General features: G+C 48.7%; 1 protein-coding gene across 1 annotated transcript in view; it reads left to right on the top strand.

The window, feature by feature from the left end:
- ALX1 (ALX homeobox 1) overlaps window positions 1-25,547 on the top strand; it is a 67,156-nt gene that overhangs the window by 17,627 nt on the left and 23,982 nt on the right. Inside the window, exons 2-4 of the mRNA XM_078597248.1 lie at window positions 2,363-2,445; window positions 2,638-2,862; window positions 14,080-14,208. Of these exons, the coding sequence (XP_078453374.1) occupies window positions 2,363-2,445; window positions 2,638-2,862; window positions 14,080-14,208 (437 nt within the window). The remainder of the gene's footprint in view (window positions 1-2,362; window positions 2,446-2,637; window positions 2,863-14,079; window positions 14,209-25,547) is intronic.

Consider the following 25,547-nt stretch of genomic DNA (forward strand, 5'->3'; position numbering starts at 1 on the left):
GAGGAGGTGAAGCGGCAAGGCTAATGATGGCTTTCTCCCAAATGTTGGCGAAGGTAACAACAATAAACACACAACACGTCCATGACTCCCGCGAGAGGCGCCGTGATTATTATGTTTGCGTTGCAATTACGTGCCCAACCACTCGAATGACAGCTCGTTAATATTCCTTAATCGACGACCGTTCGAGAGTATATAGGTGCAGTTGGTATTACCAAATAGGCATTTAATAACTGAAATATCTTCTCTGGAATAATCCCTCGAGATGGAACATGTGGTTTTCAAAGGCTGTTCAAGATATTCCATGCACAACGTTAAATGTATCAAACACACATCTTTTGGGGTCCATTGCCCTTGCTTCCATGGTCGGGTGCTTTAAACACTCATCCTCTGACGAGGTTTCGCCTTGACAATGAACACTTCACATGCCCTGCGTACGATTGCACCACACGCATGGGTGTTACATCGTACGTAATGTACAATGCTTGCTCACATATACAGTCGAGATATATATGTATAGGTGTATTATACACAATAGTAGTGATTTCACTGTGAGACGGTTTTTGCCGGTATCAATATGATAGCGGGATAAAGGGTCCCATAGATGTACCGTGTCTGCTCAAACCCGAGTTTTGCATGCCTCGATATGTGCATAGTCGTGGAACTGCTGAGGCAGCTCATATTTCTCCGGCCTCAGCAGTTCGCCTGCTGCATTTTTTCACCCGAAGACGATTTTTTTTTAAATTTCTATCTACGTGAAACTTTACCGAAAGACCCAAAGAGTATGAATTCATCTTCTTGCTTGAATTCCTGCAGTCACGAAAGCTTCAAGTCAAGATGTACCCTCGTTTCCCCCCCCCCATCCTCCTCAGCTATATAAACCCTTGTCAAAGCCATCTCTCTGGCATACCTCAGCAACTGTTGTCGCTGTGGTGGTCCCCACCTGATGGAGGGCGCTTGTGTTGCGCCCGAAACGTCGTGATTTAATTTAGTTGTTTTCACTTTTTATTCTATTATTATTTTCACCTACGTGACTTTACCGAAAGAACCAAAGAGTATGGATCCTTGCAGTCACGAAAACTTCACATCTAGAATGTGCCTAGTCCTTGTGCTGTCCGCTTTTTTGGCGTTGTTCTCTGGACTAACACTGTTGAGACAAGGCCATGAAAGAAGCCCTCTGGTGTCGGCCAATGAGCTCCGAGGACAATGCGTACATGAGTATACCAGCCCGTTTGTTCGCATGTTTTGCCGCACGTATTGCGTGTGGCTCATGCGGACTTGCTGATGCCCTCCAATGGGTGTGTCCAGGGCCTGGATTAAGGCACGGGGACCTCCCCCACCTGGAGGGCCTTCCAGAGATGAAGTGAAAAGTTATTTCATTCGTGAACGCTGAATTTCGATTTGTTGTGAGCCTTGGAAAAATAAATTTATTTTTTTCTTTAACTTTGTTTTCCTTTTGAAAACATTACTGGTGGCCTCACAGTACATGTAGCCCAGCGGCCTACACAATCTGAATCCGGCCCTCTGTGTGTGTCTATTTGGAGTGATTTCGCTTCCGCGCAAATGGGGTTGGCTAGACCACACTTCACCACGCTGGTGAGTGCGTGTTGGTGAGGGTGGAGGATGACCTTGGATCGGTTCAGATACCACGCGACACTGATGTCAGTGCCGTGGGTTGGGAACCCAACTTGAATCACCGGTCTTGCAACTCACCATGGCTTTCCCGGATAAAAATACAGGGTTAGTTCTAAGTGGACTCGACATATGATGAGAATCTTACGATTTTTAGAGTCAGTCGAGGGCTAACTCAGCCCATCAGTCTTCTACGGGCGACACAATAATAACCACCTCATGGGAAGTCAACACCATTGACCGACTCGCCCTCGGTATAGGAACGTGGAATTGCCGCCACTGTCTCAGTAACCTTCGGCTGAAATTAGTACCTTGTGGTTGCGATCATCGCTATGAATGGTTGTGTTTGGAAACGACTCCGATTGTGAGAGAGCACGATGATCATTTACATCTTCCTGTGCTTCCGTGATTTGTGTTACAATTCTGACTCCAACGTCTCCCCGTCTCTCCTCGTCTCCCGTCGACTATCTGTCACCCTGGTCTCCATCCTCCGTCCGTCTCACCTGCCTTCATGTGCCCCCTGGTTGTCTCTCATTGCTGCATCTCCCTTCACGTTCCATCCTCCACGCCTCCGTGTCTCCCTCTGATGTTTCTCTTTCCCCGTCCGTCCGCGTCTCCATCCTCGCCAATCCGCCGTCTCGTATCCGTTGCTCCATCATCATCATCATCATCGTCGTCTCTCTGTCTCCCTCCTCGTTCCCTGCGCTCGGCACCCACCACCCTCCCCGACCAGACGGCAGCTCTCCGCTGAGTGCGCTCCGCTACTGCATGCCGGCTCTCAAGATGGAACACTACCTCAGCCTCAAGCAGGCGGCCGTGTCGTCCCTACGGGACCACGACTCGTCCGAACCTCCTCCTCCTCCTCATCACCATCACCACCACCATCACCACCACCAACACCACAACCACCAAAACCAGCACCATCACCACCAGCAGCAGCAGCAGCAACAGCAGCAGCAGCACGGCAGCAACAAGGGCGAGGGTAGCCCCGACTCGGTGGACATCAAGGCCGGAGCTGGTGGAGAGATCGGCGGTGGAGGAGCAGGGGGAGGAGGAGGAGGAGCGGGGGGAGGAGGAGGAGGAGGGAAGGGCAAGAAGAGACGGAACCGCACCACCTTCACGAGCTTCCAGCTGGAGGAGCTGGAGAAGATCTTCCAGAAGACGCACTACCCCGACGTGTACGCGCGCGAGCAGCTCGCCCTGCGCACGGAGCTCACCGAGGCGCGAGTGCAGGCGAGTGCGTGACTGTGCACGTGACTGTGTGCGTGACTGTGTGTGTGTGACTGTGTGTGTGTGACTGTGTGTGTGTGACTGTGTGTGTGTGTGTGACTGTGTGTGTGTGTGACTGTGTGTGTGTGACTGTGTGTGTGTGTGACTGTGTGTGACTGTGTGTGTGTGTGACTGTGCACGTGTGTGTGTGACTGTGTGTGTGTGACTGTGTGTGTGACTGTGTGTGTGACTGTGTGTGTGACTGTGTGTGTGTGAGAGTAACTGTATGCGTGACTGTGTGTGTGTGACTGTGCACGTGTGTGTGATTGTGTGTGTGTGACTGTGTATGTGTGTGACTGTGTGTGTGACTGGCACAAGCGTCGTGGTGACGTCACCGCCACTTAGTGGCGAATGGCGGTTGTTGTTGTTGTTGTTGTGTGACTGTGTGTGTGTGACTGTCTGTGTGACTGTGTGTGTGACTGTATGTGTGACTGTGTGTGTGATTGTGTGTGTGTGTGTGTGACTGTGTGTGTGACTGTGTGTGTGACTGTATGTGTGACTGTGTGTGTGATTGTGTGTGTGTGTGTGTGACTGTGTGTGTGTGTGACTGTGTGTGTGACTGTATGTGTGACTGTGTGTGTGATTGTGTGTGTGTGTGTGACTGTGTGTGTGTGTGTCTGTGTATGGGGAGCGGTAGTGTAGCGGTTAGCGCGCTGCGCTATGAACCCAGAGACACGGGTTCGATTCCCGCTCACGGCCAACACCAGTGACGATTATCTGAACCGGTCCTGGGCCTCTCCTAGGTCGACTCAGCCTGAAATGAGTACCTGGTGCGGTGTGTAAACATCGCCACTGGGGAGACAAAGGCGGTCGGGCGTGGTGCTGGCCACCCACCCCTTCGTGTACTGTTCCGGCCTTCATAGGTGCTCGCTAACAGCACTTGCCCCTACAGTCTGTTAAGGCTATACGGGGGATCTTTATCTTTGTGTGACTGTGTGTGTGACTGTGTGTGTGACTGTGTGTGTGACTGTGTGTGTGACTGTGTGTGCGCCTGCCTGTGTGTGCGCCTGCCTGTGTGTGTGTGTGACTGTGCGTGTGTGTGACTGTGCGTGTGTGTGACTGTGCGTGTGACTGTGCGTGTGACTGTGCGTGTGACTGTGCGTGTGACTGTGCGTGCGTGACTGTGCGTGCGTGACTGTGTGCGTGCGTGACTGTGTGCGTGCGTGACTGTGTGCGTGCGTGACTGTGCGTGTGTGTGACTGTGCGTGTGTGTGACTGTGCGTGTGTGTGACTGCGTGTGTGTGTGACTGCGTGTGTGTGTGACTGCGTGTGTGTGTGACTGCGTGTGTGTGTGACTGCGTGTGTGTGTGACTGCGTGTGTGTGTGACTGCGTGTGTGTGTGACTGCGTGTGTGTGTGACTGCGTGTGTGTGACTGCGTGTGTGTGACTGCGTGTGTGTGACTGCGTGTGTGTGACTGCGTGTGCGTGACTGCGCGTGCGTGACTGTGCGTGCGTGACTGTGCGTGTGTGACTGTGGGTGTGTGTGTGTGTGCGTGACTGTGAGTGGCTGTGCGAGTCACTGTGCGTGTGTATTTGTGCGTGGGGAGCGGTGGCGCAGTGGTTAGCGCGCCGCGCTACGAACCCGGCGATCAGAGTTCGATTCCCGCTCACGGCCAGCACCAGTGACGATTATCTCAACTGGTCATGGCCCCTCTCTTAGGTAGACTCAGCCTCAAATGAGTACCCAGTGAGGTGTGTGTAAAAATAGTCATCACTGGGGGAGACAAAATTCGGTCGGGCGTGGTGCTGGCCACCCACACCCCCTCGCGTATCGTTCCGGCCTTCAGCACTTGCGAGTCGCCCCTCCACTCGCCGGCATCTCCGTAGCCCCCCCCCCCTCGTTGCGTCTTCTTCGTCTCTTCTCACGACCAAACGACCGAGCGCTCCCCTCCCCTTGTCTGCTCGCCCACGTGAGTCACTCAGCATCTCGCCACCGTTTTCCCCTTCGAGGTGTTCAATGCAGTCCACCATCGCGTTCTCATCATCTCTGCCCTTCGAATCGCCCACCCTTCGAAACGGTCGCGCATCTTCATTGTGCATGCGTCACCAAAGTCACCGGTAACGTAACGAAGGTAACAGGCACCGCTCGACTGATGGGACTTAGGAAGTCAATAACCGGTCCAGAATTTACCCGGGCAGCATTGGTCCGGAATTCCGACAGGGTTACGGAGTAAAACACATACTCTGAATGCAGAGTGAAGGACGACAGTTTAGCCTGTTTATTAGGGACCGTCCATAAATGACGTCACGCACCTAGTGGGGGGGGGGGGTCAGACATTTGTGACGATGTGTGACGAGGGGGGGGGGGGTGAGAAATGTGACGTCACATCAAAGTGCACAACTTTAAATCAATATAGACAACACGTTCTACTTAATTAAATAGGCTGTTTAATAAATGTGTTCTCCTACAACATCAGAGTGCAGCGCCACATTAAATACGCACTACAGTGACAATTGTTTAAAGCGATTTGAAGCATGTTTTATTTTTTGGGGGGGGGCAGAGCTTTGTGACGTCATATTTGAGGGGGGGTCTGACTTTTTGTGACGCCGTGGGGCGAGGGGGGGGGGGGTAAAAAATTGTCCAAATTCGCGTGACGTCATTTATACATATTATCCAATATGTATATATATGCATATTCATACAATGTATACGCGTACAGAAATCGCACTACCATTTATAGCTGAGCCATATTACAGGCAAGCATTTAAGTCTGATTGATTAGCTTGAGGGCAATTGTCTACTGTGTTAACGAGTGCGTTATATTTAATGTGCTAACAGTGTCACACACCTGCGTGTGTGCCCATGAACATCGGTGCGCGTCCGATGCTGAAGCCCGTTTGACTGCACGCCCATTCTCAAAGCGGTTCATCAGCCGTCCCGCCTCTGAACACTGTTAGGAAAATACATTTGAACGCCATTCATTCCGCTCACGTATCATCAGCAGCAGCTTCGCGTATTTTTTCTGTTGCTGTTAAAACAATCACTACGGTTTGTGTTTTAAATAAAGTATGACAAGATTTGCATGGAACCCGCCCATGCACCGTGGAATCATCGCCTGAATAATAGGTGCTCGCAAACACACATTCCCACTGACGAATGAATGGCCCGTGATTTGAAGCAGCAGTATTGAAAAGCGGGGTGCATTCCGTTAAAAGTGAATTGGAAAGTTGAGCGAGTACTCACAGGAATCTTACTCTACATGCAAACAGAATACGCAGATCTCTGTGGTTAATTCGCGTCTCATGAGTGCCTATTTATGACGCAGCGAACGTGTTTGGAATAGAAATAGGGAATAGGAGAAATGGGGGAAATAAATAGGAAATATTGACATTAGGACTAGAATGAGCGTATCGGAGACATACCTATATAGCAAAAGGAAAAATGTGGAATATGACAAAATAGTGAATAGACATGGGGAATATGAGAAACGGGGAATAGAAATTTGGGATTTGATCATTAGGCTGCAGGTGGTGCTGCTGCTGGCTTCGATGGACAATGAGTTCGCGACTGTAAGTCTCGACCCACCGCGACTGCTCGTGAACAACAATGAGCTTGTTTGAATTACAAGGAGACTCGGCTAATAAGAAGAAGAAGAGAGATGGGTCACGGCTCGCACTGCCGAATGGAAACGCCGTTGTTGGTAACGGTGTTAGAAAATGTGACAGTAACTCGTGCCCGCGTTTGTTTGAATCGGTCGAGAGAAACTTGCGCTGAGTAAACATGCAACGTCAGGTCTCAACGAATTCTCCATTGGGCAGTCCGAGAAATTACTCATCCTGCCTGCTGCAGTCAAATTGACTCAACGTTGCGTGTTTTACTGGGTGCGTCCATCTCTAAACGCTTCAGTATATTCGTAAACAAACAAGAAAGCAATTATGTCCTTTGTATCTTGAGGAATACATAGCATTTAGGACGTCATAATTCAAATCTGTAAATTATGGGAGATGATCCATCACGTTCGTAACATTAGTTGGAGGTCACACTTTGCCAACTCGTTATTTGAGTTGGTCGTCTAAATTTGAAAGTGGCAAATGTCCGCATATGCAGTTCTGTTGAGTTGGTGGTTTGCACAAGGCTGGGAGCTTTTGCACACGCAATGCACATCCTTGTGTGCTGGTAAATCTACTCAGGACGCAGTTATATTTATTGTTTGTGTTTTTTCTTATAACATTCTAGTAAGGGTTAAGGCTCATTTAATTTTACGTTTTAAAATCACACACATATCAGCGAAATATGTATTTATTTTGTTGAGGTGGTTTAAAACCGTGTTTATATATATGTAGTGGTGGTATTGACGTGCGCCGACTGTGACAGTGATGGATCACGGGGCGGCGCGGAGTGAGTGGTGAGGCACGATGAGATGTGGGAAAAGAGGATCGTAGCCAGCACCCGGCGATTGGTCGAATAAGTGGGTGCTCGCAGCGACGTCCGCAGGTGGGGTATAAAGGGGGACGCGCGAGAGCACTCGGGGAGAGTTACCCAGTTGAAGACCCGAAGACGGAGCTGAAGACCTAGTGAAGCCGAGTAGCTCAGTGGCGTTAGTCGCCGAGTAGCTAAGTGGATGTTGGTCATCCGAGTAGCTCAGTGGCGTTAGTCGCCGAGTAGCTAAGTGGATGTTGGTCATCCGAGTAGCTCAGTGGGCGTTAGTCGCCAAGTAGCTAAGTGGGTGTTTGTCACCCGAGTACTAAGTGGATGTTGGTCATCCGAGTAACTCAGTGGGCGTTAGTCGCCAAGTAGCGAAGTGGGTGTTTGTCACCCGAGATACAAAGTAGGTGTTAGTCACCTGTAACCAAGTTTGATAAAATAAAGAGTGTGTTACCCGTGAAGTCGTCTCCCGTGGAGTTACTACATTACATATATACAGTATTAGAGTATCGGACGGTAACACAAACGTTGCTCCGAGTACGTAAATATTATTGAAAATAATACATGGCAATGGGAATAAATAAGAGTTTTCACTGTAAATCCAATGAACTGACTGTCAGCTTTTCTTGGTTCTTTCGGTAAAGTCACGTAGAAGGGAAATAATAAAATAATAAAAATGAACATAATTTAATAAAATTCTCACGACGTTTCGGCCACAACACAAGCAGCCGTCCTCAGGTGTAGAAACAGAGCTGTCAGAAAGACCGCGCTCCAATGTCTTTCCGACAGCTCTGTTTCTTCACCTGAGGACGGCTGCTTGTGTTGTGGCCGAAATGTCGTGAGAATTTTATTGTTTTATATTTGTATTATTGTATTATTTCCCTTCTACGTGACTTTACTGAAAGAACCAAGAATATGAATCCCTGCAGTCACGAAAGCTTTAAATCGAAATTTGATTGTAAGCTCTCCACTCGCGACACATTTGAGTTAGCACTGTCACACTGGCAGGGTCTCATGTTTGAGCACTTACCCGTCAACTATACAATTACACTTTTTCATTCATGCTGAATGGATAATTATTGAAATACGGTGATAATAAATAACTATATATAAAGTAATATTGAAATACGGTATATGTTTTAAATATCGTACAGCGTTTTAGAATAATATCTGCCATTGACAATTGACACAGAATAGCGTACAAAGCGTGTAATCCTTGTTGTCATCAACACCCATGACGTTATCCAATTCTGGATGAATGCCTCCTCATGCCATCGCCAATGCTCACGGCCCTGCGATGCCACAATGCTTCTCGCTCCTTCCGTGGAGATCGCTTCCGAGTCATGCTTTTTGTCTGCTCATTCTGTCACCAGTCTCACACATCTTGCCCAAGTTGACTCACCTTCCTTAACAGTCAACAACTCTCCATCGACATGAGCTCAAGCCTCCAGCGCACCACGTGACTTCTGTGTGATCATCCCCCTCTTCTAGATTTGAAGCTTTCGTGACTGCAAGGATTCATATTCTTAGGTTCTTTCGGTAAAGTCACGTAGGTAAAAAATGTAATTAATGAAAGTAAAATAAAACAAAATAAAAAATCACGACGTTTCGGAAGCAACACAAGCCTCCGTCTTCAGGTGGAACCGTCACAGCCACGACAGCTGTATCAAGTACAGCTGTATTTTTATTTTATTTTACTTTTATTAATTTACATTTTTTACCTACGTGACTTTACCGAAAAAACATAAGAATATCATCCCCCTCGCTCCGAATTCCTATTTACCTCCCCGCCCGATGTGGGGACAGGCACGTTGCTCCACTGTGCAGCAGCAACAGCAGCAGCAGCAGCGGCTATGCCCTGGCAGAGGTGTGGACTCGAGTCATGTGACTTGGACTCGAGTCAGACTCGAGTCATGAATTTGATGACTTGCGACTCGACTTGGACTTGCATAACAATGACTTTGTCCCACCTATGAGATGTGGACTCGAGTCATGTGACTTGGACTCGAGTCAGACTCGAGTCATGAATTTGATGACTTGCGACTCGACTTGGACTTGCATAACAATGACTTTGTCCCACCTCTGTGCCCTGGTGTAGCAATCTCCTCCCTGACCTCTTCTATCCTGGGCATTTCCTCACGTGTCTCCATTCCTTGTCCATCCTTGTTCCCCTATTCCCCGTTTTTTTATCTTCTCTCTTCCGTTTTGACTTGAAACTTTCGCGACTGCAGGGATTCAGATTCTGGGTTCTTTCGGTAAATTCACGTAGGTAGAAAATAGAAAATAAAAAAATAGAAATAATTAATAGAAAATGTGCTAATAAAAGCTAAAACCCCCACGGTCTTCATCAGGCGCCTACTGAAGACCGCTTGTGTTGCGATCGAAACGTCGTGGGATTTTTGCTTTTATTATTTTCAAATTATTCTTTTCCAATTATTATTTTTTATTTCTAAATTTATTTTATTATTTCTAGTTTCTTTCGGCGTGACTTTACCGAAAGAACCAAGAATACGTACTTCTCTCTTCCCTTTGCATTTTTTTCTCCCGGTGCATCACCTTCTTGACTCTGCTCCCCCTTCCCACTGTGCCGTCACGGCTACTACAACAGGTGCCAGTGCTTTCCATAATTTGTCTGATTGTTTCCGGATACGCGCCTTCATCTTCCGCCGTTCGGTGTCATTGCCAGCGTGCATCTCTCCATCCTCCTCCGCGCACGTTTCATCTTTTGTTCCACTGTCTTCATGTCAATGCGCTCTGATTGTCATCGGCTTTCTTCTTTCGGCTCAGTGTTGCTTTTCACGTGCAAATGCAGTTTTCCTAAAAGCACTCCATGCTGCCCCTGAGCGTACGAGTTCACCGGGTGGTGGTGGATTCGTACGGTGCCTATAATCCAGCACGGTGGAGGCAGCCGAGGGTTGCTGGATCATCGCACAGATGTCGTGAATCTCCCTTCCCCGTGGGCGTCGAGGTATCATAGCCTGGGCTTGCCTAGGAGAAGGCGTTGCAGCCAATGGCGACTCCATCGGAAGGAGTGTAGCCCCTTTGCATAGAGGATCGCAGAGCTTGGACAATTGTTGGTGCCGGCTCGCCGCCTGGCCGCCGCATTCCTGTTCGTGCGTGGCCCCTCCTCACTCCTCTCCGTCATTCTCTCTCTCTCTTCTCTCTCTTCGAGAGTGGATGAAGACTGTGCCACAACGTACCCACTTTAACACGGTTGGCTACGTACGGTGCGAAAGAAGTGCATCGTACGTACATACACATTTAAAAAATACCGATTATAATCTGTCGTGGTTTCCAGTGGCGTCCCTCTGACTGTTTTCATTGTTTGGCATTGTATATTATGCATGTACTGCGTATCGATACATGCAATCTATTTCGTGCAACATATTTAAGCAATATCGTCTGGCTAAATAAAGTCAATCAAGCCATTATTAAAATTACAATTTAACATCTTTCGTTGAATTTGTTTGAATGTAGAATGCATATGCATGGTTATGATTCTTTTAAAGATTATTTTATATGATCATAACTATGTTTATGCACAGTTGGCATAAATAAACAAGTTCAACATAACATACATCAAATATCACCCCCGTGTAGCCTGAACAGACCGTCGGAGCAAGTGCTGTTAGCGAGCACCAATGGGTGGGTGGCCTGCACCACGCCCGGCCACCTTTGTCTCCCCGGTGGCGATGCTTACAAATTGCACCAGCCACTCATTTGAGTATTTAAGGTTCCTGTGTTGTGTTACTCCTAGCTGTAGACAAGCATTACTAATGCAGCACGACTGTGAGCTTCACTTTGTGTTGCACAATGCATTTATATTTCACCCTTCTCATATTTTTGTCAACGTCGCAATTTATTAAATGTAGTGCACGTTACTTAACATCAACTGAAGGTACACACTTGAAACGAGTCACATCTAAGCTTTGTTGTGTGTGTGTATGATTAGCAATTGCAGAATGGGTCACGAAACTGCCATACACCCCTGCCAATCCACAAGTGTTATCCAAACCGGTAGCGGGTCTCTCCCTCTCCTATATCGACTCTGCCAGCCGTTAATGAGCAGCTGGTGCAGTGTGTAAACACCAGAGACAAAATGTGGATGGGCTTGGGTGCCGGCCACACCATCCCCTCGTGTGTTCCATGCCGATCTTTATGAGCCCCTCCTCGCCTAACAGCACCCCCCCCCCCCAACACCAGTCTGATCTGGCTAAATAGGAGCCCTTCGTGCGTAAGTACCCTTGCGAGATTATAGATAGCGCTGTGTGTACATGCTGGCTCGCACTGCTGTTGATATTCATATTCATTAAGGACGGGACGATGGCTTCTTTAACGGCAGTCGCCGTCCGGCGGGTATCCGTTTCAGCACCAGTTGAACGACAACTCCCCGCAGCGTGTGGCCTCGACGTGGCAGGGAGTACACCTTGTCCCCGCGTAGGTCTGTAGGTCTCAGTCTCTCGAGTGCGATGTTAAGAAGTTCATGAGCGCGTGGCGTTTCGCTCATTAATTGCCCGGGAATATGAGGCAGCGAGCGGGAGGCTCCTTTGAATGATGCAAAATCATTGGTGGGAATTTTGCCCCAAGAAAGCCGAGCAATGAGACCGCGCTGTTGTGCCTCATATCGATGTTATCTTATATCGATTTTATATCGCGCCTTAGCCCAAGGCGCTTTGCACTCAACATAAAACAGTGCGTTAGATGACAGTGGTTGAAGTCCAGAGTGGGGTTATTAAAAGTGCTGGTGTAGTTAGGGTGGCAGCTCTCTGGCGAATCGCCTGACGAGGCAGGTTGTCATCGCCAGCGAAACGTCGCGGTACTCAAATTGCTCATGTCGTGGGTTTACTCTCCAACACACCGGCGTGCTCAAGTGGTAACTAATTGGCATGTTTCATTTCCATGAACAATCTTACTAATTGGCTGTGTCGGCTGGTAGTGGGTTAACGACACATTTATATTTACCAGATCTAACTCCCCCCCCCAAAAAATAAAAAACACGTTATTGTGGATAATATTGGTCGCGAAATGCTGCGTGTTAAACTCATGGTGACGGTCTGCATGGGTGAGAGTCATATCCCATTTAGTACTTTACGGAACAGTCCAACTTCGCACACGCAGCTGGCTTGGTGAGCGAGGCGTAGGCGGGTTTGTGAAAAGGTCGGATATGCGAACGTCTACAGACGTTGGCAGTGGTGCACCGTTCACAAATGCAGTTCTGGGTGTGGGCGGCTATTTCGTCTGGGTGGATACACGCAACGGTCTGACATGCTACGTTGTACCGTCCACATTTATCTATTTATGCAACGCAACATTCGCCTGAATAGCCAGGGTGGAGGAGATGAGATCACTCACTCGCTACTCTACTATCACTCAGTCACGCACTCAGTCACTTACCTGCTCACCCGCTTGCTCTTCGTACACACACAAGTGAATGGGAGTGGATATCAGTCGGCTGTTGGGACAAGTGCTGTTGGTGAGATGGCTATTCAGGTCGGCTCGGTACGAATGTCGTTTTGCAATCGGTTCATTGAAGTCCAAGTGTAAGACTCTTCGGATAAGCGATTAAGTGAGCCACTCACACATACGCATACATTGCGAGGAAGACCGTTTAGGAATATTATACCTGGCCTGGTGACTTCACCACTTACTTTCATGCAAAACCGATTTGGAAAAAAACATCTCTCTCACCCGATGTGGCATCGGGTTGCACCCCGTGTTGTCCAGCACTAATTCCGACGTTTCGCTCCACGTGCTGGGAGCTTCTTCAGGAACTGAATGCACAACCCAGCACAACCGCGCAATCCTACCCCGGCATGCGTAGACTTTCTTCACTCTGTAGGCAGACACTGATGGCAAGTGTGTGATACGCGCAGTGCTTCATTTCAGTCGGAGCTGACCTCCGGAAAGCTGCTCTGCGAATGATCTCGGCACCCAGCCACATCCATAGTACTCGCAGTACCACGGTGGTGTGTGTGGCTTGTGCGGGTGGTTGTGTGTACGGTGCGGGAACGGTAGTGTAGTGGTTAACGCGCTGTGCGACGAACCTGGCGACCCAGGTTTGAGTCCCACTCACGGCCAACACCAGTGACGATTGTTTGAACTGGTCCTGGGCCTCCTCTAGGTCGACTCAGCCTCAAATGAGTACCTAGTGTGGTGTGTGAACATTACCACTAGGGAGACAAAGGCGGCCAGGTATGGTGCTGGCCACCCACCCCCTCGTATTCCATGCCGGCCTTCAAAGCAGCACTTGCCCCACAAGTCGGTAAAGGCCATAGGGGGGATCTTTGTCTTTGGTGATGTGAGTAGTGGTGCGCACAGTGGTGGCACACAAACACACGTGTGTGTGTGAATATTACTGACGGTTAAACGATGCCCTGAAGGAGAGTACTGGGATAATACAAATAGGAACAACAGTTCCACAATGCCCACCAGGGATTATTTGTCTGTCGTGCATAAGCCCCGCCCAAACATGTAGTACGCTCCCGGATTGGTTGAAGTGCGTCACGTGACCGCGAGCTGTCTGTCGTGCACAAATGCTCTGTCCAACCAAGTTCCTACCTGCCCACTTCGAAGGAACGTGTTTATCGATAGGTGCACTTTGTAATCAATTGTTGGTGCCTCATGGCAATAATTCCTAATGAAAGTCTTCCAAGCAAGGTTGCAAGAAAATATCTCGAGAGAGAGAGACGCATACCTGGGTGCATGGAATACGAATGTGAATTTGAAGCAAATTGTTGCATCATCACCAATAGCAGCCATGTTCAATCTGGATGAATGCTCAGTTGTTTTTCTTCCCCGTGTGTTGGTGGACACAGGTGTGGTTCCAGAACAGGCGAGCCAAGTGGCGCAAGCGGGAGAGGTTCGGGCAGATGCAGCAGGTGAGGAGCCACCTGGCGGCCGCCTGCGCCTTGCCACTGCTTCCCCAGCCCGACACCTACCCACAGGTGTGTACACGACAGCTACAGGTGTGTGTGCACCCACAGGTGTGTGTGCTCAGCAACTACACCTGTGTATGTACACCCACAGTGTGTACACACAGCACCCACGGTGTGTACACACAGCATGCACAGTGTGTGTACACCCACAGGTGTGTACACGACAGCTACAGGTGTGTGTGCACCCACAGGTGTGTGTACACCCACAAGTGTGTACACACAGCACGCACAGTGTGTACACACAGCACGTCAAGGTGTGTGCACCCACAGGTGTGTACACACAGCACCCAGGGTGTGTACACACAGCAGGTACAGGTGTGTGTGCACCCACAGTGTGTACACACAGCATGCACAGTGTGTGTACACCCACAGGTGTGTACACACAGCACCCACAGTGTGTACACACAGCACGCACAGGTGTGTGTACACCCACGGTGTGTACACACAGCACGCACAGGTGTGTGTGCACCCACAGTGTGTACACACAGCATGCACAGGTGTGTGTACACCCACAAGTGTGCACCCAGTACCCAGCAGCCACAGGTGCGTGCACTCAGCCTGTATGCGTGTAAGCTTCTTATACACACACATGCAGACAATGATGTGCACTATCTCAACGTTATCGTCAACTTTGGTCCACACACTGCTGGGTAGTGGCCTGCTGACACCGCTGTATTATTTCACCGTTTTGCCATCCCACAATTCTCCTCGCTCCCTGCACGTGAGCGGAGATCATCGCTCCGTCTCCGCAGTGGTCGCCCTGTCGGGATTGTCGTCTCCTACGGGTTACCGCGCCGTTAACAATCCGTCCGTCACCAGTCTCGTCCAGCGACAAACGTCCCTTTCTTGCGACGTGTTCTGCCCCAGGTCCACTTCCTTTCCTTTGACGTCGTTGTGATGTCTCTGTGTTTCTTCTCCGATCCACTCGCTTGCCTCTCTTTCTCTCCGTGTAAGTCTGCATTGAGAGAGGTGCACAAGCACAATAAAGGAAAATGAAATACGAAGCATCTGTTATTTTGCGTGCTGTAAAGAAGGGCCATTACCCAACACGTAGGGTGTTCTAAATGTTCCCGCTAAGGCCACGGTGTTATCGAGGAATGTGTTGAGTTGCACTTATTTATTTTATTTACGCAACATATGTTTACGTATAAAGTGCAGCGTTCCAAGGCGCAGGGGCACTTGAAGGATTCTCAGAAGTAGCTCTGCAACATCTCCTTCCGTGGGCCATTCTCGCGAACACGTGGTTGGCGCGCCGCTGTGCGAGAGTTGCGAACGGACTCTTCGTCTCGCAGCTGGAATCAAATTGAACAACAACAACAACAAAACCGACTTGTGACAAGCGAGATTTAGCAAAGGGATGGAGAGCGATGTTCAGGAGGGCTGGCATCAATAGCCTGGTCGCTTGGCTCGTGTTGCCTCACAGCAATAAGCTCTTGGGTTCGATTCCCTCTCTTTGTGTGGAGTTTGTACGATGTCCTGCCCCTGTTCTACACGGATTTCCTCCGGGTTCTTCGGTTTCCTCCCGACGTTAAACAAAATAAAAACCCACCCATATGATGTACCTGGCATTGGCCAAACCATCCCAATGCCAAAAAATTACTTGCAAACTACTCAGTTGGGATTACACAGCAGCAGCAGCAACATCATCCACCATTGTACAAACTTGACGTGACCCTCCTGAAAAAGAGCCTAGAGACTCATTGAGCCCCTTTCTGGGTAAATAAGCAAAATTAAACACAACAATTGACCGCGATCGATGACCTCACCACTGTGAACATTCACAAACAATACCCCCCCCTCCCCACACTACCAAATATCTCTGCAGCACGCTGATGATGCTGCAGAGCGCAGAGGCAGCGGGTTTTAATTGCGCTGATTTGAAAGCGCCCGGTCGCGTGTACTTTGGTAAGTGCATTACGAGTAGAGCGCAGCTTCAGGATGTGTTGCATTTGCTGCCAACGGGAGGCACCACGGGAGGGTTCCGAAATATCCCCGCGCTGACGATGCGCGCGGTGGCAGGCGGACGCGGCGGTGATAATTGACGAAAATTATATTTTTGAAGCGCCATAGAATCTGCACCGAGAGCGATAAAACGATACGGTGCGGGGGAGGGGGTGCTCGAGAGACACGGAGCCCCCCCCCACACCCCCTCACCCCATCCTCGTGTGTAATTATCCTGTGGGAGGGTTGCGCATTCAATTATATCCGTAATACGTGAGGCCGCTTGGCGAGGCTGAACGCAAACGGCCATCGCGCCGACGTGAGCGCGAGCATCGGCCGACGGCTAATTGTGTCCGAGCGCGTGTAACGCGACGGGCACATCGAGTCGACGAAGAGGCAAAAGGTCACCCACGCGTTCTGCGCCAGGGGTGATGTCAGCAAGCGCCTGTTGGAACCCGGCACGGCACGTAAGGTGGGTGGAGGTGTGTGGCCAGCACCACGTCTGGATGTCTTGGTCTCAGCTGGGGCTGAACGATTAATCGATTTCAAATCGAAATCGCAATTTGAAACAATGCTGTTTAGCAAATCGCAAAGGCTCTGATTTTTTGCGGGTTGAAAATGCCTATTGCTTTCTTATTGGAATTGTTTTATTTTTTAATATTATTATAATAACTTTATTTATTGAACTTAACAATTTTTCTATGTTTGATTGTTCTATTGTCATTCTTGCATTAGAATATTTAGAGCAGTTCATATTTTGATGGTATCATGTGGTAATGCTCCATCACATGTTTTAAATATATTATATAGTGAATATTGAACTGAAGCTTGACTTAAAAAATGTAATCGCAAATCAAATCGCAATCTCTGTCAGAAAAATCGCAACTAGATATTTTCCCCAAATCGTTCAGCCCTAGTCTCAGAAGTGCTGATGTTTAGGTACTATTCAATTTATGCTGAGTCAAACTAGGGGAAGCCCAGGACCAGTTCTGATGTTGATCTTTTATGTTAGCCGAGAGCACGAATGGAAGGAACTACGGTCACCAGATTCGTAGCGAAGTGTATTAACCGCTGCACTACCGCTACCCACAAAAAATACAAAACCCCACCATGTAGCCTTTACAGACTGTTGGGGCAAGTGCTGTTAGCAAGCACCTATGAAGGCCGGCACGGCACACGAGGGGCTGGGTAGCCAGCACCACACCCGGCAGCCTTTGTCTCCCCAGTGTAAATATTTACACATTGCACCAGGTACTCATTTCAGGCTAAGTCGACCTCGGCGAAACCCAGGACCGATTCAGATATTAGGCGCTGGTGTTGGCCGCGAGCAGGCGTCGAACTCGGCTCACTGAGATCATCGGCATGGCGCGCTAAACGCTAGTCGACCACTCCCCACACACATACATATACACACACACACACGAACATACACCCACGTACACACATGCACATCACGCGCCGAGTTCGCTGACATTTTGCGCTGACGTGAGCACCGCGTCCTTTGTTTTTATAAATCTATCCCCTCGTTTAAAAGCCCTGGCGACAGACCTACATTTGTGGTCAGGCAATTAAGCGTTTTCAGTTCAATGCAGCCCCCCTGCTGCCGAACGGCGAGGGACGCATTACGGGTCTTGAGTTACACGGGTGTGGACACTGGGAATGTGTCGGTGTCGCATGCTCGGCGTGGATGGAAAGCCTCGTCGTTAGTTGCCTTTGCGATTCCAAATGGAGTAGAATGTTTCCCGAGCCAGGTGAGAGACTTTGACTTTTAAACAACTTTTATTGCCGCCAGCAGCAACAGCACTGGAGGCGATTTCGATATGAAATACACAAAGTCACCAGTAAACAAATGAAAATGAACGCTACAAATCCACGCGCTGTGGCGCTAAAAAGCACCGCGCACAACACGAAAGCAAAGTCACGTGGTTGTGGTGGTCATCGCGCACGCCACGGTGACGAGCGAGCGCTTCAGAAGGTGAACACGAGGGTGCCGTCCACGTTGGTACAGAGGGCAGGTGAGAGCGAGCGAGCGAGTGTGTTGCGACAATCAGGGAGACCTGTGTGTGTGGAAGGAGCGATGCAGGCGCGCCGTACTTGTGCATGTGGAACTTCTTTCGCACCGCGCGAGCCAACCGCGCTAATCGGAGGTGCGGAGGAAGGACAACAATCTAAACACACAAAAAGCAGTGCTAAATAAATTAGTTGTGAAAATACATTTGAAAGTGCAAAGCTCCAGGGGCTGCCTGATATCCTGATATCGGAAGGGAGAGCGTTCCAGACGGCTCGACAAAAGCCACTGCGCACAGCCGTTCCGAGCGTGAACGAATGCTGTCAGTATCTGCGGCGTCATATTGCACAGTGCAGATCATAGTGCGGTCAATGAATATGAGAATAGGTTTTCCCTTTTTTCTGGCAGCAAAACAGCTGTGTTAAGATGTTAAAACACCAAACCTTTACCAAGTAATCATGTCTGCATTAACCACAACGCTTGTGGTCAGAATTCAAACAAAAAACACTGATAATATATGCATTGTATTTTAAACGGATTGGTCCACACCAGAGACAGCTTTCTTTTGAGCCTCGTCTCAAACGGTGTTAGACCAGAAGACGCCTTCAGTTTGGTGTTTTAACATCTTAACACCCGTGTTGTTGCCTATTATCATAGTTTAGTACTGGCAAAGGAGGTCCAATGAGGTAAGTTAATAGTTGAGTTCGTTCATACGTAGTGTACAATATCATTGTGGTACGTATGAAGTGCATAATACAATGCGACCACATCTCAAGATGCTGTGCAGGAACGGTCGACATGATTCTTATATGGGGAGAGGTGTCATAGGCCAAGTGCCGGAATATCCAAGTAGCAAAAGTAGCTACATATGCTACGGGCCTTGCACTTTCAAGGGCCCCGCGCTAAATAATTTCAAGCTATCAATTCCGGTTCAGTGATTCTGCACTTGCTCTATTACTATAGTGCTATACTGCCTTCAACTTTTATGAACGACTCGGTGTTTAAGATTAGCGATTTGTCGTATTATCTGGCTGTATAGCAAATGAAAAGATACAATTACTTTACTATGCAAGTAAAAAAATAATGTTTTAATATGTATGTTTTTTTATTTAGGGCCCCTTCATAACATATCCTACAGGCCCCGCACTCGCTTCATCCGGCACCGCATAGGCAGGCGACAAGGGCAAAGGTGTTGAGCCGGCACTTGTGCAGGGATAGGGAGTCAACAGCGCAAACGGCTGGGGGAAGGGGAGTTCCAGACATTTGGGGCAGCAGAGGAGAATGGACGACCTCCCACTGAGAGAAGAAGGTTAACGGGGGACTTGATAGAAAACCTTGGTTGCTGGAGCAGCGTGTGTGTGGAGAGGAGTAGAGAGGTAGGATAGTGCGTGGTGGGGAGTAAAGTAGATGAGAGGGGAGAGGCAGGAGAGTGCGTGGTGGGGAGTAGAGTGAGATGGATGAGAGGGGAGAGGTAGGAGAGTGCGTGGAGGGAAGTAGAGTGAGATGAGAGGGGAGAGGTAGGAGGGGAGTGGAGTGAGATGAGAGGGGAGAGGTAGGAGAGTGCGTGGAGAGGAGTAGAGTGAGATGAGAGGGGAGAGTTAGGAGAGTGCGTGGTGGGGAGTAGAGTGAAATGAGAGGGGAGAGGTAGGAGAGTGCGTGGAGAGGAGTAGAGTGAGATGAGAGGGGAGAGTTAGGAGAGTGCGTGGTGGGGAGTAGAGTGAAATGAGAGGGGAGAGGTAGGAGAGTGCGTGGAGGGGAGTGGAGTGAGATGAGAGGGGAGAGGTAGGAGAGTGCGTGGAGGGGAGTGAGATGAGATGGGAGAGGTAGGAGAGTGCGTGGAGGGGAGTGAGATGAGATGGGAGAGGTAGGAGAGTGCGTGGAGGGGAGTGGAGTGAGATGAGAGAGGAGAGGTAGGAGAGTGCGTGGAGGGGAGTAGGGTGAGATGAGGGGGGAGAGGTAGGAGAGTGCGTGGAGGGGAGTAGAGTGAGATGAGAGGGGAGAGTTGGTAGGGGCAAGTCCATGGAAAATATTGAAGATGGTGAGTGTTGTTTTGAAATTGATTGGGGAACGATACATTTATCAAAATAAGTGGTTTAATCATTAGCTATTGCTGAGATGGTTAAACGTTGAATCATGTGTAATGTTACAATACTGTATTACTGAATTGTACAGTCAGTACTCTTTGTAAAATTGGCAAGAATATTGGCATGCTTATTGTAAATAATAGCTCTTACGTGTATTCTAAAGTATGCATTGAATGAGGAGTTCTAATGTATCGGTAAAGAAAGACAAACTTTTTAAACAACAGCTGCTAACATTTGCAAATAATTTCCTTGTTTAGTATATCATTGAGGAACGTAATTAATTTTTGAGAAAAACACCACGATAATATGCAGCTGTAAGCAAAGGGTATTTGAGTGGATATGATGTACAGGCAAACCTTGCCGAACACGGGAGTTACATTCCTGGGAAATACCGCGTTGGGCAAAAACCACGTTCGACGAATAACAGGCCTTATTTTCATGAGTCTGAAATGATCACCACCTGCCTCTTTGTTTCACTAATTCTACACAATGTCCACTCTTGTTATTGCCGCTCTCCATTGCTTGTGTATGCGTGTGTCCGCTCGTTATTTTTTTATTTCACCTCGACACAAACCCCCGTCTCCATTTCATCTTCCCTCACCGCTGCACTCACGCACAACGCTCTCCCCTGACACTGTCACTTGAACGTGAATGTTTGGCCATCTCGGCGTCCGCGTGACTAATGTCCTCAATAAGTGTGAGTGGTGAGTGCGTTAGATTATCACACAAAAGCTTCTGCGAAAAAACACACGCGTGGGTAAATGTGTCCAAATGAATCGTTGTCACGGTCGATTCATTCACACCTTCCAACAGATGCAGCCCTCTCACGACGCTACTTTTGGATGTGGAGATGAGAGTCTGAACAGCGTCAAACCGTGTACAGCCGAAACATCACTCCCGTGGTCCGGATAACAGACCTCATTCGGTAAAACGTGTGTAGCCAAAACACGCGATTTGATAAAGCAGCGTTGAGCAAGGTTTTCCTGTACACATATCGTTTAATATATTCGTTTAATACCACAATGCAATGCGACCAGATGGTGATGTGGTTAGAGCCCTCAACTCACAGTCAGAAATGCGTGAGTTTAAATCTCAGCTCGATTGAATGAGTAGGATTGTGTAGGAAGTCAATAGTCTTCGTCTTACGGAAAGACAGGACCTTGTAGGAGGAACTTGTCATTCCCAGCCAGTGCTTACAAAATCCCACACTGCTTGCCAGGAAGATCATAAATCTCACAAACATTCCACCTGGTTTAACAAAGAGCCCTGGATTGAATCGGTTCACATGGGCGAAAAAAAAACAACATCGACCAAACGTTCTCAGAACCACTCCATTTCTCCGGCTGATCATTAAGAGACCTGCGAACATTCCCATTACGACGCATCTGGGTCTCATGGCAGCACATGACACGACGCAGACAAGAGCCTCGCGCTGCCAAAACTGCGATGCCGCGCGCATCACTGCGTGGCTACCGCTTGCGAGAACAGCCACGGGCAGTGCGCGCGATCAAGACGAGGGGTGTCGTGGGCCGACGGGCCCCACGGTGTTTACTCGCCGAACGTATTCGCAGAAGGCCCTCACCGCCTGGTACACACGCACACATATATATATATCTACATACGTCACCCACGTAATAAATCGCTTCGCATTTCTCCGAACGAGCTTTCCGCGAGCGCCTGTCCGCCCGCCCGCCCGCCCGCCCAGCGGAGGCGTTCCCCCCGCGGGAGGAGCTCGAAAAAGATCTGCGCTCCGTCACGAGCGGCGGAGGATTCATTTCGCGGGGCCACGAAGCCGCCTGACGCCTGGGGTGCAATTAAGCGAGTTTAAATTATCTCCTCCGCAACGACAGCCGGGCGCCCGTGAACTGCAAACATGAAGCGCTTTTAATTTGTGCGGCAGCTCGGCTACACGTTGTTGTTGGCGGCGGTGCTCGGGGTGAGCAGGGAATGCCGGGCGGCGATGGTGATCGAGAAAGGGTAACGATGCTGCAAGGTCAACGCCCCACGCCATTTTTGCGTCATCTCCTTTGTGGTAAATGGGCAGCATCGTGAGTAGGGGTCAAACGGGCAACATCGTGAGTAGGGGTCAAATGGGCAACATCGTGAGTAGGGGTCAAACGGGCAACATCGTGAGTAGGGGTCAAATGGTCAACATCGTGAGTAGGGGTCAAACAGGCAACATCGTGAGTAGGGGTCAAATGGGCAACATCGTGAGTAGGGGTCAAATGGTCAACATTGTGAGTAGGGGTCAAACGGGCAACATTGTGAGTAGGGGTCAAATGGGCAACATCGTGAGTAGGGGTCAAACGGGCAACATCGTGAGTAGGGGTCAAATGGTCAACATCGTGAGTAGGGGTCAAACAGGCAACATCGTGAGTAGGGGTCAAATGGGCAACATCGTGAGTAGGGGTCAAATGGTCAACATTGTGAGTAGGGGTCAAACGGGCAACATTGTGAGTAGGGGTCAAATGGGCAACATCGTGAGTAGGGGTCAAATGGGCAACATCGTGAGTAGGGGTCAAATGGGCAACATCGTTAGTAGGGGTCAAATGGGCAACATCGTGAGTAGGGGTCAAATGGGCAACATCGTGAGTAGGGGTCAAATGGGCAACATCGTGAGTAGGGGTCAAATGGGCAACATCGTGAGTAGGGGTCAAATGGGCAACATCGTGAGTAGGGGTCAAATGGGCAACATTGTGAGTAGGGGTCAAATGGGCAACATCGTGAGTAGGGGTCAAATGGGCAACATTGTGAGTAGGGGTCAAATGGGCAACATCGTGAGTAGGGGTCAAATGGGCAACATCGTGCGTAGGGGTCAAATGGGCAACATCGTGAGTAGGGGTCAATTGGGCTGCATTGTAACTTGGGGTGAAACGGGCTGCATTGTAAGTAGGGGTCAAATGGGAGTGGCAACAGTGACCGAGATGGTCTCTTGACCTTCGCAGGGGATGGTGCCCCTTTCAAATAATGCACTCCTCGTGAGATGACGGAAGAGGTGACAAACAAAGTGTGTACAAGAGAGAGACATTTAGTGAGATGGGAGAAATCTGGACAAAGGATGTTATATTTACTGAACAGGGATAAGATAGACGCACATCAGGATAGAAATGAGAGATTAATTGGCTTTCTTCATGTTTGTCGGTATTTCACCCCAAAACAAATATATATATTCACGAATCCAGGGCCTCTTCAGTTTCTTCAAACTTGTGGAGCTGTTCCACCGTGGCTGTGACGTCTTGGCAGGAGTGTAAGCATGGGCGACATTAGGCCACGCTACATGTGATGATCGATGGTTAAATTGCCACTAAACTGCCTGGGAACTTGAATTACCCAAGCCTGCCAACCGTTATATACTGGACAACAATATTGATAATAATTATCGTAACATAAAACAGGTTAAAGTGTCACTTCTCTATAACAGTTGTATTTTACGTGATGTCCCTGTGTTAGTAATTACACAATGCGCACTTTTATGAAAACAGTTTAAATGCAAAATTTAAGAGCTGCTACTGTTGTATTCATACGGCTGTGCTAATTTTTACATGCGTTGTTACTTCTGTGCTTGATTGATGCTGCGAGTTACTTACTGCCAAAGTCCTATGTCCAATGAAACATTGACTCTGACTTATTAGTTGGCTATGCAATGACGATTGTGGCATTTCTAACCTCCAAGAACAGCCCTGAGTCAGCAGTGGAAATTCCACATCCGCGTATCGAGTGCGAGGTCCTCTATGTGTTAACCACAGCCGACTTCCCACAAAATGGAACTTATTCAATCAACTCCAAAAATATGATCAGTCTACACATTACGTTTTCGTTTTATATCGCGCCATTCATGCAAATTGCATCTCATAATTACTGAGGAACCTTCTTCTTCTTCTTGTTCGTCCATCAAAGTTGATGATGACCATGGCACGTTTGTCATTTTGTTGGGTTTTGATGAGTGCGCAGATGGCTGAAGAGGCCAATCCGAGCCCGGAATTCCCTGTGGCACACTGGACAGGTCAGGGAGGATGTAGAGCTCTGAGGTGCAGCCACACGTCCTTCCTTGGTAGATTTGCGCTGCTGCCTCTTCAAGATAGCACAGGAGCGTCTCCTACTCTCACAGAGGACTGCACCGTCCTGTACTTTTCTTCTCCAGGCAGGTCGGTCCTGTGCTAGGGATTCCCCACGTACAAGCGGAAAGGCAGCCCAGGCAGTGAGCTGGTGCCAATAATTGCTCAAGCTCTGCAGTCCTCTATATATGAAGACGTTTTCAGACAAATAACAAGGGGTTATACACCTGGGAGAAAAGCGGAATGACCGGAGAAAAACCCACGTGTGCGAGGGGGAAACACTCTATTTCATACACAAGGGACAGATGGTATTTGTCCACACTCTGTTGTACCGCTTTCTCAAGGCAAGCCAGTGAATGGCATCTCCTCGACGTGCATGAGAAGGGACTAGAACTGTGGACCTCTGCGAGGATTAGTGAAGGCTAGCGCTGCATCACTTCGCTGTTCTATGTACGGGTTGTGCTCTCTAGCTCTCTGGGGCGTTTTCAGGCTGTGCCTGTCAGAGGCTCGCAGCGAAATATCGGACATCGTGACGAACAATTCCTTCCCACAACGCTGAGAAATGACACCGCGGGTTGCTCGATTGGGACATAAACTTAGCGGCATCGCGCTCGTCGTGTGAACACTTGACAGGGCCCTCCTGCAATAGTGTCTTGAGCCTCAGTGAGGCGATTCCAGGTATGCAATCTTAATCAAAATTATTCATAATAGTTTTTTTTGGGTTCGATTGCTTAAGTATAAATGTGGCGTTAACCCGCCACTACTCGAAGCAGCCAATGAATAAGGTTTGTCACGTAAACAAAACGTGCCAAGTATTTACTACCTCAGCCCACCGGTGTGTGTTGGAGAGTAAATACACAACATTTACAGTTCGAGTTAACGACGTTTCGCTGGTAATTACATCCAGCATCATCGGGTGATTTGACCGGAATTGTCAACGACACATTTCCACTCACGCGATCTAACCCAAAACACATTTATTATGAATAATATTGGTCGTGAAAGCTTCTCGTGTCAAACGGAATCCTAATTTATGAATGCAACACCTTTTTTTCGATTTAAAGCTTTCGTGACTGCAGGGATTCATCTTCTTGGTTCTTTCGGTAAAGTCACGTAGAAGGGAAATAATAAAATAATTAATAAAAACATCATAAAATACAATTCTCAATTCAGAATTCCAATAAAATGCAACACCTGTTACAATCCCCAAAACACTTCAGACAGCATTAATATCAGTAGGTGCTTTATATTTGTTTGTTT

The sequence above is a fragment of the Lampetra planeri genome, chromosome 8, assembly GCF_965212315.1.
Source record: "Lampetra planeri chromosome 8, kcLamPlan1.2.h2, whole genome shotgun sequence".
NCBI classification, from domain to species: domain Eukaryota; kingdom Metazoa; phylum Chordata; class Hyperoartia; order Petromyzontiformes; family Petromyzontidae; genus Lampetra; species Lampetra planeri.